The sequence below is a fragment of the Cricetulus griseus genome, chromosome 5 (genome assembly GCF_003668045.3).
Source record: "Cricetulus griseus strain 17A/GY chromosome 5, alternate assembly CriGri-PICRH-1.0, whole genome shotgun sequence".
NCBI classification, from domain to species: domain Eukaryota; kingdom Metazoa; phylum Chordata; class Mammalia; order Rodentia; family Cricetidae; genus Cricetulus; species Cricetulus griseus.
Genome location: NC_048598.1, coordinates 11,617,515 through 11,633,565, shown reverse-complemented (window position 1 = coordinate 11,633,565; position 16,051 = coordinate 11,617,515). Strand labels below are relative to the sequence as shown.

Below are 16,051 nucleotides of genomic sequence, written 5' to 3'. Positions count from 1 at the left end.
ATCATGAGAGAATCCCCTTCATGAGCTTGGTGACTGACGCTTAACGCTCTCTCTTCCATGTTGCCTTGCTCTCTTCTTTCCTTGTGGATCCCGTGGTGTAGGCACACACCAGCTCAAGTGGCTTCTGGACTTTGATCTTATCCTGGATAAGACAGGATGTCAATACATGTGTTCACTTAGAAAAGTAAGTCCAGGTTGTTCTGAGAGCGTGGGAGTTTGGAGGTAGGGGAAACTGAGGTCATCAGGAGACTGTGGACCCCTGCTGTGGCCTGGAGATGTTTGATGGGTCACTTTCTGGATTCTTAGATGTCTCAGGTGACAAGTCAGGTTCCCCGCCTGCTCCCACTGAGATGGGGTAATAAAGGGTCACCTAGGGAAAACTGTGAGAATTGTGTGGTACATCACACAACCCAGTGTTGCTCTTTGCCCAGCACCATCGTCTTAATATACAGGCTTTGCGAACATCTACGAGTTGAGATTGTCACAAGATTTGAGCCATTTGCAAACTAAAATTTGAAAGCAGGCTAAAGGAAGTTCCACCGGCAGAACAAGATGCCACTACAAAAATTTGATAGGAAAAAGCCAAGCAGAGATGACACTGTTAGTGTCAGGAGGACTGGTCCAGACTGACTCAGAAGCCTCGGGTTTGGGTTCCATCTTAGTCACTGGGATGACTGCACCAATCCCTTAGCCTCACACCCCTTAACCACAGTGACCTTGTCAGTGATTTGAAGGTTAACTGAGTCTACAGTAAGTGCTCTGGGTGGGAGCAAGGCTTGGGAATTGCTCTTAGTTTTATTTAATACCTGCAAAGAAATCTGTTTAAACGTTTGCAGAGATGGCTCCTTCTCTCTTGCCCAGTACCCTCTTACTAAAGAAATGCATACAAAATCAATTTTTGTGTCTATATCCTGTTTCTTCCCCTATAGACCCATAGAGCAGTTTACAAAGAAATGGAAACCCAGCCCTGGCTCTAAATTGATTTGGCTGCATTTGATACACCCTTCCTTTCTAGAATATGACTTTTCAGCTGTAATAGCCCAAAAGATTGCTTTTCACACCTCTTTCGTTTTTTATGATCCCTTTCAAAGACTTCTTATGTTGTTCACAGTAGAACTGGCAGCAAGGTTTCTGCAGTCTCAGAAGTAACCAAGCCAGAAGTGTCAAGACCTCATCATGAGACCGAGGGCCTGATGCATTTCTTTGTATGGGAAGACAAGGGCGCTCCCAATCCCTGTTACACAGGTGGATTTGGGTTTAGAGAAAAGAAAAATAAGGAATCCTGGCTTCTTACGGGGACCAGAGTCCAAATTACAGCTGTGTTTTTGACTTGATCTGGGTTCACAAGAGGAAACGCCCACTGGAAATGAGATGCTGATGCCCGAGCGGGAGGTACAGGCTCAGAGCACCCAGGGCTGTAGGCATCAGAGGCGAGAGAGAGGACCACTAGGGTGGGGACCACAGGCTAGCTAGGGGACCACAGTCTGGGGCTATCCAGCTGGGTTGTCCAGACCCCAAGGTTCAGACATCAACCCCACTCAGTGAGTCAGTTGTATATGTGAACTCAAGGATCTGAGAGAAGAACTCAAGGATCTGAGAGAAGAACTCACGGGTCTGAGAGAAGTGGCCTCTGTAAGCAGGGTGGTTGGCATCCCTGTTATGCACAAGTTGGAAGTGCCTGAGAACTTTGAAAGCCTGTATGAGTCTGGGTTCTGCAGAAAAACAGAACCAATAGAAATCTGTGTGTCCATTCATTCACCCGTCATCCATTTACCCATCTATTCATCTACCCACCCAGCAATCCATCCACCCACCCACCTATCATCTGTGTCTCCTACACACCCAGCAGAATCAGTGCTTCAGTTCTAGTCAAAATACAGAAGTTTGAGGCCCAGGAGAGCCAGGGGTGAAAGTCCTGAGCTGAGTTCTGATCCAAAAGCATAGGATCAGTGTTCCAGCTTGAAGACAGCAGCTATGGACAATAAACACTTTCCTATTCCTGTCTTTGTTCTGTCCAGGCCTGTAACACTGAAAGAGACTGCCCACACTAAGAGGGTACACCATTCTGCTTGGTCTCCAGTCTCAGGTTGAAATCACCCAGAAAAGGGACACAGCAATCCCTGTACACAGGGACTAACATCTGGGTACTTATAACCCAGTCAAGATTTCACCTGAGCATGTCTTAAGTACATACACTCTATTCTAGACTGACTGTAGTAGGAACAGCCAGGGGTGGCTGCTGCTGAGGACTGTTTGAAATGAGTACTCCCCCTCCTTCTCCTCCAACTCCTCCCAGGAGCAAACATCTCAGAAACCATTCTGAGAATTCACTCTTCCCTCTAGGCTGTGATCACTTAGTTCCAAAGCATTAGCAGAATTTGGACAGATGGGAAGGAGGTGTGTTGGGTTTTAAGAAAGCAGATTCTTGAGAGGTGATTTGAGCAGGCCTGTACACAAGTTATTTTCCACGCCTCCTAATACCTACATCAGCCCACTCCTTAATGGGCCTGTTATCAGATGGTCTGATCATCACCATCTTGGAAGGACATGAAGAGAGGGCTCTGCAGAAAAATGGCCTGGACTGGCAATTGATCCACCAAGGGATAATTTGAAACAAAGACTCTGAGATCTAGCAGGCCTAGAAAATTACTATCTTGCTCAATGGGATTAGTTGTCCAAATGAAGAATATTTTCTTCTTGCACCATCCTGACTTCTGATGGCTCTTTTCACTGCTCGTCCCTTCTGTGCCCAGGGCTGGATCCCTGGCCAGCAACACTGCAGATTGTCAGCTCCACACCAGGCTTAGGAACACGGCCATGATATCTATGACTAAATGGAAGCAGAGACCTGCCAGGGCTGTGACTTAGAAGGAGTAAGAAAGAATGTTGCTCGTGGGGAAGGTCTCTCATCTTCCCATTCTAATTTTCATGAAGCTCTCATAATTTTTTGATTAGCCCAGTGATTTTCCTGATAGATTAGGTTGTCTTGTCTGATGGATCTTCAGCCCTCCCTTGACTAGTCTTGCCTTCTCTGGAAGAGAACAGCTTTATCGCCAAAGACAGGGTGTGGCCAGCTGGAGGAACTCCAAAGTCAGTGTTGCCGATGCTTGGTAGCAAGGGTGACAGACTAAAAACCATGTATTAGGGGAGCACAGATGCCCAGGCAAGACGCAACCTGGACCTGCCCTGTCCCTGTGTTGAAGAAGAGCCCTAAAACATTGGGGTTGAAGAAAACTAAGGAGCTGGTGCACACCTTTAATCCCAGCACTCAGGAGGCAGAAGCAGGCAAATCTCTGTGGGTTTGAGGTCAGCCAGAGCTACAGTGTTTCCTGAAAAGAAAAAATATGCAAGCAAGAAGGTTAAGGATCATTGTCTATGGGAAAGTGAAAGAGAGCGATTCAGGAAAGGGTGTCACACCTGTCTGTGACATGCATGAGCTCCTGGCCACTGGTGGTCCTGCTTGGTGGTGGGAAGGGATGGTTTTCTAATGGCTCTTAGAGGAATAGTTCCTCACAAAATTCTACCCGCCATTCATACCACCCTTTACCCATCTGCCCATTCATCTATCTACCTGTCCACTCACGTGTTTGTCCATCTACACACCTACCTATCCATCACAGACCTAGTCACCTCTCCATCTACTCAGCCATTCACACATCTACCCACCCATCCATCGGTTGACCATCCACCTACTTATTCATGTACCCACCCGTCCTTTTGCCCGTGCACACATCTAACCACCCATCTGTCCATCTACCCGGCCAGTCATCTTTCACTGATGTACTTGTGCAAATGGTCACCACACACAACACACAGTGCTGCTGGATGCTGAGGAGATGAGGAAGATGAAGTCTCCTGCTTAGGCTTTCACAGACCAGACAAGGGTACAGATAGGTAGTCTAGCAGTCTGGTCACAGGGAAGAAAACCTTGAGGGGTGAACCCAGGCTACCCTGATGGGAAGAGGGGCTTCCTGTGTGTATCCTGAGAATGCTTGAACTATAAGAAATGTCCTTCCCTCAGTCAAGGGTGTGGCAAGACCTCCCCTCTGTTTCAGTGGAAGGTAAGTATCCCCTGTGCCCCTGGGTTTAGGTGTCTCCCCTGCCGTATCTGGGTAGCAGCAGCTTACTGGAATGTCCCCCTCAGCCACCCCCAGCTACAGCTTTCTATTCTTCACTGTGTTTCTTTGTTGTGTGAAGATTCTTAGATCTCCGTTGTTTAATTTTTTTTTTCAGTAAGGGCAGCCTCTTACTGTGTATCAGGCTGACCTAGAACTCTCTATGTAACTCAGGCTGGCCTCAAGCTCACAGTAATCTCCCCTGCTTAGCCTCTAGAGTGCTGGGATTACAGGCTCCAGCCACTGTGACTGGCTTTATCTTAACATTTTACTACAACAATAGTAAAACTCTGCCTTAACCCTCTTTCCAGGGTAGCTACTCCCCTGTGTTCTGTTCACACCAGACCTCATGAGAGAGAAGGCCACACTTACTGCCACTCTTCCCTCTTGAGACATCAGCAGACAGGTTTCGTCTTGTCCCTTACAATGTCCAGGTAGTGGTCACAGTGTCCTCTGTCTTTAGCTTCGGATGCTCTTGACCTGTACCCATGATGCTCATCTCCCTTTCTGGCTTGGGGTGTCCCCAGGACTCAGCTGGAGGCCTTCCAGAGGCTTCCCCACCCTCTGGGATAATACACTCCTCATGCCCTTCTGTGGCTCCCTCTGTCACACATGTACCCCATTCTGATAGGATTAGAGAAAGGCTGACTCCATCAGAATGGCCTTTTCAGAGGACCCACCATGGGAATGTGCGTCCTTCCAGACCGAAGGAAGTCATGATGCCATTACCCAAGAAGCACCTGATGACCTGAAGTCCCCTAAATGTGCAAATTTGAAGCAATCTCGTGACAACTTTCCAGCACCCCCTTCAGGACAGGACTTTTGGACAGTATCTTGTTGCTTTGATGTAGTATCTCACTTGCTCATACTTAAGGAGAAGAAGTGGGGATGCTGCCCCTACCTTTGTCTTCCTTCTTACTTGTCCCCTCCCTCCACCGTCTCTCATCATCTCTGCACAGAGGGAGCCCTGACAGTGAGTTTTGGACATGCTGACACTGCTGTGCTTCTCAGGCTTTTAGCACAGTGGCCTTGAAGGCCAGCAGGGAGGGAGTGTGAGTCTCACACAATCACACAGGGTGAGGGGTGTCACTGACAGCTGAGGACCTTTAGCAATACAGGGTACTAAAAGGAGTGGCTACCTCATGAGTCCAGCATCCTGGCAGCATCTGGAAGCAGGTGAGTTTCCAGGAGCCCCAGGACTGTGTGCTGCCCTCTAAATCTGAGAAATGGTACCAACAGGCTGTACCGGGAGTTGAAGATGGGCACACCATCCCCAGCTCCATGGAGTTACGCATACTGGTTCCCAACACCTGCTCAGTGAGGACTTGTGGGTTGGCTTTCCTTACTTTATACCAGATGTCTGTTCAGCGCTCAGGCATTCCCGCCTCTCCCCACTGAGGACGCATTTGGGACATGATGCAGGCATGCGGCTTCCTTATCCTTGGCCTCTCCTAACCAACGGGATGCAAGCTAACAGGTTTAGACTCTTAATTTTGTTCCTAAGGTTGGAGTGGCCCAAGGCACAAAATACAGTTCCTGGAGAAGTATTCAAGGCACTTTCTCTCTTTGTCAATGCAGGGCTCGATGACGTTGACGTGTGTGATGATCCAGGCGTTCCGCAGAATGGCTTCAGGACCCCCAGTGAAGGAGTTTTTTTGGAAAATGACGCAGCCCGATTTAACTGCCAAGACGGATTCAGGCTGAAGGGCTCTTCAAAGAGATTGTGTATGAGATTTTTTAATGGGAGCCTGGGCTGGGTCCCAAGTGACAAAGCGGTCTGCGTACAAGAAGGTAAAGGGCCTGCCCCTCTGTGGGGGCCAGGGATGCGACTCTCGGTAGGGTGAGGGCGGTAAATGCTTGGGAGGCGTCTGTCCCAGGGCTGGTCTAGTCTATAAGACGGGTTTGCATGGTCCTCTGTCTCTGCCAGTTACCACCGTTACCATCCAGTTTAGCACCATTTTGGCTGGTGCAACAGAATACTCAGATCACACAGGGCACTTTGATATCAGGCTGCCATGCCGTGGTACTCGGTGAAGAGTGGTACTTGGCACTCATGCCGTGGTACTCGGTGAAGAGTGCAGGAAACATTTTTATGCAGAGGTCGGTGGGACGTGACCCATGATCAAATCAGCTACTGCTTCTACACCTGGTGTTTGGTGTCACTCATTCAAGAAGGAGCTACGACCAGGAGAACTGGTTGACACGGCAGACGGTCCTTTCTAGCAGTGACCCCTGAATCTATTGCTGATGCAGAATGCTCCCTGGCTTCTGGCAGCTCGCCTACGTCTGCTGGCTGCAACACTCTCTCATGCTCTCTTGTTTCATTTTGCTTTGTTTTATTTTTTGCTCTGTAGACAATGTTTAGAGTTATGAAAAATGAATTGTTTAATTAATTGGAGTGCTAAGAGATTGATTATGACTCTCCCAGGATCGGCGAGGCTGAAGTTGGAATAGGCACAGATTGGAAATTAACTCAAACCTATAGCCTACAGGAGGTGCGGGCCTGCCCTGTTTCTGCTCTGCTAATGTTTGAGCTCGTTAGGAGCCGGCTTCCATTTCTCTTCGTTATTGAGGTTATTTGAGGAGGAAGATTTTATGATAAGATGTAAAGGGTCACTGTGATGTAATAATGTGTACTTCCTTAATGAAACTTAAAAAAAAAATTACCGGTGTGCATATGTGTCTGTGGATGAGACACATACGTGAGAGCAGGTGCCTGTGGAGGCCGGAGGTGCTGGACCCCCTGGAGCTGGAGCTACAGGCCAACCCTCCAACATGGGTGCAGGGAACAGAACTCAGGTCCTTCATGAGCAGTGTGTGCTCTTACCCGCTGAGCCGTCTCTCCAGCCCTGCCTTATGAAACTTTCAAGCTGATTTAATCTGACAAGCACTTTTTCTTATGGAAATTGCAAAGGGTGAGCAAGAGTGGTGTCTTGCCCTTAAAGTCCTCACTAATAAATTCACCATTTCCTCTTGCGCGGATCCTATGTGAGCTGTGCTCTCTGTAAAATTCTATTGAACCAGAGGTTTACCTGGCTCATGTCTGCACACCCTGCTGAAGCTCGTGGCCTGAGAAGCCCTGTGCCCAGGAGCGTGAGATAACAAAGTAAAGGAGAATAAGGACACAGAATGTTGCCCAGCAATGAAGGCCTTCTCTTGTTTCATCTTCTTGGGGCAAAACCAAAGCAGTTTAGCACCTTTAAAGTGAGTGCCTCCCTGTGTGCTGTGGAGATAATTGCAGGTGTTGAGCAGTCGGCACAGCATCAAGTGTGGGCACTCCTATCCTACCACCTGAAGTCAGACCTTGACTCTAAATCCCGGTCCAGATCTGTTTCTGGTCATGGTGTTGCTCGTTCAACTGTGTTTTCGAAAGCTTGGAAGCACAGACTGCCGGCTTAGGGATAGTGGTATGTTTATTTGAACTTAGTGGTGGCACCACTGATCTTTGGGAAGTTTGAGTGCAGAGGTGGCTGTTGCTCCTCAATGGTGGAAAAGGTCATTTATTGATGTCTTTGGTGTTCTTTATTTATTGATTTATTGATTGGTTCCAGGAACTGAGCACAGGGCCTCAGGTACGCCAGGTTAGCTCTCTACCTCTGAGTTATCTCCCTGGCCCTTTATTCTGAACAGCAAATAGGGAAGGTGGAGTGTGGGGTCTATACCATGGAGATTGTTTTTCCTGCTTTGTAAATAACTGTAGCTGAGGGCTTCACATTTGTGCTGGATGGTTATTAAGAGCTGGCGGATTAATTTGCTGCCCTTGCAGGAAGGCTGAGTTTTGCAATGGAGATAATGATGGTTTATTTCAGACTCACTCTTTGGCAGGCACAACTAGCCGATGAGATGAGATTTATGTTCTCATTTTCTGTTTGGGTGGCTGAGACTCAGGAAGGCTCACTCACTTCCTCAGGGTCACACAGCTTATGAGAAAGTAACAGAACTGAAGGTAGTCCTAATGTTATGGGAACCGTAGGGATTGCTTCAGCTCTGCTGAAAGCCAGCAAGACAGAAGAGGTGGAGAAACAGCCTTGCTGAAGGACAGCCCTAAGGGCAACTATAGCAGCATCTCCATCTTCAGGGCTCACAGTTGTGGAGAGCTGTTCTGGGGCCCCAGAGGACACAGTGAGACAGAAGTGAAACCCCTCAGCTCTGTAGGGGTTCTCTTCCTCAAAGTCGGTCTGGATGTGGAACAGCATCTGTATTTTATTTTAGGTCAGCCAGTCCGTGTGTCCAGGCAGAAAGAGGGCTTCAGAGAGCAGGGAGTGAGTGGGAAAGAGGGGCTGGTAGGTAGAGTGCCTATTCTCCCAAATAATGTACTTTGTGAGTTTGCTGTTCTAGACATTTATCTCTGCTTCCACATTTGCAGTGTAAACACCGCTTCTACCTGCAGTGTAAACATGGTTTCTACCTGCCCTGTCATACTGAGCTGGGATGCTTTCCCTCCACAGGGCTGTGACTGACCTTTATCGTGTCGAAAAAGCCCACTCTAATCAGGCATAAGAGCAGCACATTGTGACAGCAAGTGACACAATCCAAGTTGGAGTTGGGGGGACTCATGGGGGTCTCCTAATTTAAGCACTGTTTGGCAGACAGAAACACCGAGCCTCTGAGAAGGAAAGAGTTCCCTGGCTTTCCTTTCGGGTTTAGCGACAGATGGGCCAGATCTGGCCTGCCTGGGGTGGGGGGAGCTCATCACTGTGCCCCGCCCACCCCGCCACTGCTCTCTGAGTCCTCCACCCTGCTTGCCAGCTCTGTCCGAGAAGCAAACATTTGTTTGTTTGAGACAGGGTCTACTGTATCCCAGGCTGGCCTGGAATTTGCTGTGTAGCCAAGGATAGCCTTGAACTTCTGATCCTCCTGCCTCCACCCCGGAAGTGCTGGGAGCACAAACGTGCACCACCACATCTGGGCTGAGAAGCAGACTCTAAACTGTCAAGCCTCCTTGACTCCTGGTGCCCACCCACCAGCTGTGCTGTGTTCTGCAGAAGTGTTGACGCAATGAGCTGTACAACAAACTAGGTAAAAGTCCTCTCGGGCAGTCCCTTGGATCCCCACCTCTTTACACAGTTCCCTAAGGTGCACTGGCTCTTTCCCCACCTCCCAGTCTACACTACTTGTCTCAGGGAAGGTCGGTGTCAGCCAGGGCCTGCATGGCTGATGTTACAGGAAATGGGTTCTTTCTGGCATCCGAATGAATCTCCCACTAAGAAGTATGGATGTTTTCTCTGTGCCATCATCCAGTGATCACCAGGCCTTCGGGACCTGGAGCCTGGGTGAAAGCACCCAGTGGCCTGGAAATTCTGGAACTGGCCAAAGACTGAGAGTACTCTGGTTGGGACAGCATTATAGACCTGTGATGTCAGGGTGCTAGCCATGTCAGCTGGGCCTCGGCTTTGGCAAAACCACCCAGATAGGTCTAACTGGGGCACTTTCCTGGGGGTCACAGCCTTTCCTGTGAAGAAGGGGTGAAATAAAATTAGCCTTCTGAGAATTGGATTTTCTAGACACTGGACGAACACAAGTGTCAAGACAGGGACAGACAGACAGCTGACTCTCACTTTGGTGTGCATGCCTTAGGCTGAGGCAGAAGGATTGAAAGTTCCAGAGGTATATTTTAAAAGTAAAATACCCCAGAAACTACGCTATGAACAAATGGACAGGGAAAGGGAGGAAGCTCCGAGTCTGTCTTGCCAGGTCTGTTGATGGCCAGCATTACTAGAAATATGTCCTCGATGAAGCAGCTCCTGCTGCTGGGCTACAGGGCACACTTGGCCCTTACACGTTGATTATTCCAGCAGAGAACTACATCATCAGTTGCAGCCAGTTAGTTCCTGCGTTTTCAAGCCTCCCTTAGACCGTGAGCCAGCACTGCATAGCCCCGAAGTCCTTTTGTTGTCTCAGCCCTAGGAAGGGTGTTTATGAGGCTTCTAAAGTCAGATCTACGTAGCAGGAACGTTATCCATCATCTGGGTGGGTTTGGGGTGTCCTCAGAAAATCTTTGGGTGTAGTCAACACAGGCGAGGGGGCACATGGATTTCTGTTCTCCTTTACATGCCCCTATCTGGAGTAGCAGCTTTGGGAAGTAGAGACCTGAGCACTGCAAGCTTATAGTTCCATGAAATTAGTATCTGAATTCTTCCTCAGCAAGTTCTCCTCAGTGGGGGAAGGGGGACTTTCCATCCCCTCCCCATCCAACTTCCTTGAGCTTTTGGAGAACAGCCATGGCCTCCTTGGCCATCACATTGCATGTCAGTTTCTGATAAATACATGGTAAGAAAATCAGTATGCTCATGAACCTGGAGTCCCCCAGCTCTGGCAGACAGCTTGGACAGCATGTTCTAGTGTGTCCTCCCTAGCAGGTGCCCAGATGGTTTATGAGGACAGTGGCACTCCTCTTAAACCCAACACGATGCTATTAGGAGACCTTCCATGTCCCTCCACAGAGTGCCCCTTGTTTCAGGTGACCTGTCTGAGAGGAAGGCTTTTCCAGACAGCGATTTCTCTCCTGTTGACCAGTCAGTTCCTCACAGCTGAAGAGGAGTAGGAAAACATTGTTTAAACCACACAGGAGATGCAATCCCAAAGTACTGCCTACCCAGAACCCCCTACCCCCAGCATCACCATAGCCTCCCACCCAAAACAACCTTCACTGCTATTTCAAGAACAAAGCTCAAGGTGACAATGGGGGCCACTGTATGGAGGGAAGTGTGTGACGCTGAGAAAATTTTTAAAATTATTTTGTGGTGGGACTTCATATATGTCTAGTCCATCTGTGCATCCTATGTGTGCAGTGCCCTGTGAGGTAGGAAGAAAGGTCAGACCTTCTGGAACTTGAGTTACAGATGAGTGACTGTGAGACACTGTGTGGTTCTGGGAAGCCAACCTGGGTCCTTTGCAAGAGTCCTTGGTGCTGCGCTATTTCTCCAGCTCCTCCAGAGCTGTGTTCCTCAGAGAGCAACCTCATTCCTGTTCCAGCGCCTTCAAAGGCAGGGAATCTCTCAGTCTGGAAGCAGGTGGCATGCTGTCACACCTTGCAGATGTGTTGACATGCTGCTGATGTCCACTGTCTGCATATCTGAGTAGCCAGCTCTCATCCCTCAAGTGTGAAAGGGGAACCCAGGGTTTGGGCAACTCCTGCTTCCTCTGTATCCTTGTTAGACAGGGGCAGTGGCCTTCTGCAGCTGCCTGCTTCTGAGGCTCCCCGCAGCCTTCCACAGGTGGTCTGGGGGTGATTGGTGTTCTCTTAAGTGTCTCTGTGAATAGTCACACTGAGCTCTTTGGGGTAGTACTAGCTTTGCTGTGGCCTCTTTGACTAATGTTTGGGGTTCGTGTGCAAAGTGGTTCCAGCCACTTGGAGTCTCTCACTCAGAGCATGCCATCCCTCTGTACCTCTGGTTACCTTAGCACACACCTTATCATTCTTTGCCACAATTAAGAATGTGAGTTCAGTTGGGTTTGGGCTATCTGTAGGGTTGTGGAAGAAGTTACCAATTCCAGACTGTGTACTTTGGGAATGTTTACAAGGATGAACAATGACAGACAGCCATCAGTCCAGAATATACCTCCACCCCCAGTCACTAGACACAAAGCAGTATCCCTTACATACTCCTGCACTGGGCCCATCTCTGGCTCATAGGTCTGTTCTGATGCAGTGCCTTTGCTGTCCTTTCCCCCAAGGAGACTGCGCTGTTGTAAGGAGGTGTGTCCTATGTAGACCAGGTGCTGTGTTAGACACATAGTGTGCTCTTCAATGGCCAGGTGCTGTCCTGGATTCACTGTGTTCTCTTCAGTGGGTGCTGAATACACAGTATTTTCTTCAATGGATGCTGGATGCTGACTACCATGATCAGCTCTGTGCCTTCCAGGACACTCAGCTCACTCTGTCCACCTGGCCACTGGAGGTAGGGATGATAGACATGTTAATGGCCACACCCCTTAGGAAGGCCTCATCCTGTCAGCATCCTTGGTAAGTACTGGTTCCTACAGAGTACTGGCTTCTAAAGTGTGACCAAGAAGCCCTGGCTCAGAACCTGTTGTAAATACCCATGAGACCTCCCTTACGAGAGCTAGGGGCAGGGCCAAGGAGTCTGTATTCTTAAAAAAGAAAACCAGAAACATCCCAGGTGATTGTCTCCTTTAGAAGTTCCAAGAGCTCCTTACTCAGGAATGTCGGGGATGTAATGGTCTACAGTTTCGTGTGAGGGAAGAGAGCTTACATCCTGTAGTGGTTAGCAGAGTCCCTTGGAGACCATTCTTGTGATCAGATTGCCAGTTTGTCAGACAGAGGCCTGTGCGAGCATAGGTGAGTTAGTTATACACTGTGCCCAGCAAGCAAGCTGGGAGTGGATGGGCCACGGTCCCAGTGACTTCCAGTCCTGTGCTCTGTCTGGAGGTGTGCACCCCGGGCTACCTCCCAGATTACCTGGAGAGCTTCACGAACAAAAACAAACAACAAACAAAACCAACAGAGCTGGGGACCATTCGAAGGAACTCCAGTTTTTGTAACCCGGGTACACGGAAGTTTCATTGGCTTGATGTTTCCATCTGGAGGAGGTACTCTCACACAGCACAGGGGCATTTCTGGAAGCTCCACAGGCAGGCCCAGGGCGAAGCCCGGAATCCCTCCCTTTTGTACTTTCTACTCCATGTCCCCGTTACTTGGTTGCCTGGTCATAGCTACATTTCCATAGAATGTAGGAAAGATGTTCCCAGGAAGAGCCCAGCTTGCTATGACTGCATGTTTAACCCTTCTTTGTCCAAGTTCCTTGCAGCATGCCAAAAAGAAAAGGGAAATAATTCATTCATGAAGCACGTTTTTTTAAAAAACACTTACTAGAATATTTCAGCTCCCATAGGCCTGACCAGGATTGCTATAAAAGATGAAGAATTTGACATTAAGAAGATTCTTTCAGCTTCCTGGGGGAAGGGTGCGATGTGAGTTTAAGTATTATTATTACATTATAAATTTTTAATTGAAAGATCCAACTTGACTCACAAGCTAAAGCTGGCAGTAGAGTTGGCAGCCGGCCCCTTTATTCATCGAGAGTGTGGGGTGCAGGCATTTTTCAAAAGCAGGGGAGTCTTATTCCTTTTTATGGCTACTCATATATTAAGCTGAGCTGTCTTCCACCTCCAGGAGCTTCACTGAAACAGATGGAAGCCCTAAAAATGTTTTATTTAGCGTCCTTTTCTTCTCAGGTGCGTTTTCTATCACCTAAAATTCCTTGCATGTTGCTTTAGACATGAGTTATGGAACTGGAGTATTTCCACATCTTCCCCTAAGATGCACTCGTGTTTCCATCATCTAAGGTAGGAGCGTGCAGAAGGACACCCCTGCCTGTCCCCAAGGCCACTGCCAAGTCTCACTCTTGCTGATGCTGACAGAAGTCACCATTGCCCATGCACTATCCCCTGTCATTTTCATGCAAGTTTGGCTTTTGTTCTTGAAGAAATTCTTATCTTAAATGTAGACATGACTTGAAAGGGAAAAAAGAAATTCTAGAAGAAATAAGGTTAGGTCGGACTGGGGCTGATCTAGTAAAGATGAGTGGCGGAACGATCGCTTACCCTTGTGTCGAGATGACAGCCAGATAGCCATAGGCAAGGGTTTACCAGTCTCATCATCATGCCCTGCCAGCGCAGAGGGGAAGACTCCATCAGGGCCACATGGCTCCTTAACCTGCTCTGCCCACGTTCTTGTGTTCTTTTGTCTATGATCAATGCCTTCCCACCCTGCAAGTGGAGCTGGGATGGGGTGGAGAGTGGCTTTAAATCACAGAATTAATGAGGTCAATTGAGAGTCACAGCATCACATGTGCTCAGATCAGCTCATGTGGAAAGGTCACACGATGACAGGTAGTGACCTTGAACACCTGGTTGACTGTGGAAATCCCCCCAGAAAGCAGTGTTTCTTCATAAGCTCACACTTGTAACACCCCAGAATTAGGTTGGTTAATTATGAAAAATGCAGGACTTTTTCCCAGGGATGTCCTTTCAAACCCATCGCTGTGTACCCAGTATGGAGTGATTTGAAGTTGACCCACACTCCCCAGGCCCCATTTTCTGAGTCCCATTAGCAGCAATAGAGACTCCCTCAGAGCCCCTACTGGATCTGCAAAGCGAAGGCCTTGTCCGTGGTGCAAACCTGTTCATTTTAGAGTTCAATTTCACCTGGCTAACACAGCTGCTGTGATCATTAACACAGCCAGCATTTTTTGTTCTGACCAATGTCTTTTGTCTCCTTGGTCACCTGCACTGGTCTTGGGTTTCTTCTCAGACAGTTCATCTTAGCCTTTGATTGTCCCAGCGGCATGAAAAAATGCACATTTCCAGGCACCACGCCCCAAGCATACTGCAGGCTGGAATCTAAATTGATTGAACTTGTAGGTGATTCTCCAGCTGTGCCTCAGGTACTCCTTGAGAGGCTTGCCCTGGGTCTTCTGTCTGTAAGTAGAGAGGCTCTGTCAGTCATCAGTCTGTGAGAACTGCCTTTGAACCCTGTTCTTGGCCGGGAGAAGTAACTCAGGAGGCAGATTGCCCACCCAGAATGTGCAAGGCCATGAGACTGGTTACTCGGCAGCACCAAAAAAGAGCACCTGCCTGGCGTGCAATTGTCTTTATCACTTCTTCTGAGCCTGCTTTGGGCCACGTAGTGCTTCTAACCTTCCTTTCTACATATGAGCCTACTTTCCAGAAAGTGAATATTCATCTCAAAGTTTCTTTGAAGATAAAATAACTAAGCCTTTGTTTATCAAGAGAAGCAGAAAGGGCTGGGGAGATGATTCTATAGACAAAATGCCTGCTGCACAGGCATAAGTTTGTATCCCCCAGCACCCGTGTGAAAAGCCAGGCACAGTGGCTTGTACTTGTAATCCCAGCACTGAGGAGATAGAGACAAATGGATCTGAGGGCTTTCTGGCCAGCCATCTCGCTGAATAGATAAGCTGCAGGGACTGTGACAGACTTGGTCTCAAAATAATAATAGTAGTAGTAGTAGTAACAATAACAGTATATAATATAAACAGCAATAGAAGGGAACAGCGTAAGTTAACCTCTGTCCTCACATGCATGCATGTGTAGGCATATTTAACATATATGTGTGCATACACATATATGAAGCAAAAATAAAAAATCACAGTTTACCTTTACGATGAAACTGCCAACTTCTGTAGTTTACACCAAGGGGTCAGCTTGCTTCTTGATGTTTGCTGGCAAACAATTAAAGTGTTATGCTTTGGGGGATTCCAGTGCTTTGTCCCCACGCACAGACTCAGTCATCCCTGAGTCATATGCCTCCAGCAGCTCTGGGTGGGGAAGGGAAGGGGGCAGCACAGTCAGTGGATTGCATTGCCAGCTCATCTTGTGGTCCTTATGAGTTTGTTTAAATTTGCAAAATACAGTGCGTATAGGAAAGTTCATGAAACAAACAGCCCACTGAGCACTCACAAGAGCACACCAACATCGCCGTCATCTAGGGAAGAAATAGGACGCCGATGGTGTCCCCAGTTGTCCCCAGAAGTTCATTCCCACTCCCCCTCCCTCTGAGAGGAATCCATCACTTCTCGAGATGGTCACCCTTTAATCCCAAAGCCTGTGCTGTTCCTAAGCATGATGCTGTTTTAGGTCGAATGCCCTTTTACCTGGTTTTGGAGTTTATGTACATGGAATTACAGGGTAAGCATTGCTTTAGATCTGACTAATTTCATGTTTATGAAATACACGAATAATATGGTACAACACTGCAGTTAGATCATTTCCATTGTTTCCTGGTATCCTAATGTACGGACATGCCATCATTTGAATATTCATTTTGGTGGACATTTTAGACTTTTCCAGTTGTCTTCTGTTATAAATAGCGCTGCAGTGAGCATATCTGAACAGGCCTATTGATGAAGAATGATAATCTATTTCTGTTGGCTCTGTCCCAGAGATTAGAG

General features: G+C 48.1%; 1 protein-coding gene across 3 annotated transcripts in view; it reads left to right on the top strand.

Annotated features, from left to right (window-relative positions):
* Susd4 (sushi domain containing 4) overlaps window positions 1-16,051 on the top strand; it is a 111,513-nt gene that overhangs the window by 48,800 nt on the left and 46,662 nt on the right. For 2 of the 3 annotated variants that reach the window (XM_035445671.1, XM_035445673.1), the window contains exon 2: window positions 5,694-5,906. In XM_035445671.1, the coding sequence (XP_035301562.1) occupies window positions 5,843-5,906 (64 nt within the window). In that variant the 5' untranslated portion in view covers window positions 5,694-5,842. Of the gene's footprint in view, window positions 1-5,693; window positions 5,907-15,561; window positions 15,789-16,051 lie in introns of those variants that run through there. The other variant, XM_035445670.1, reaches the window with a different exon arrangement.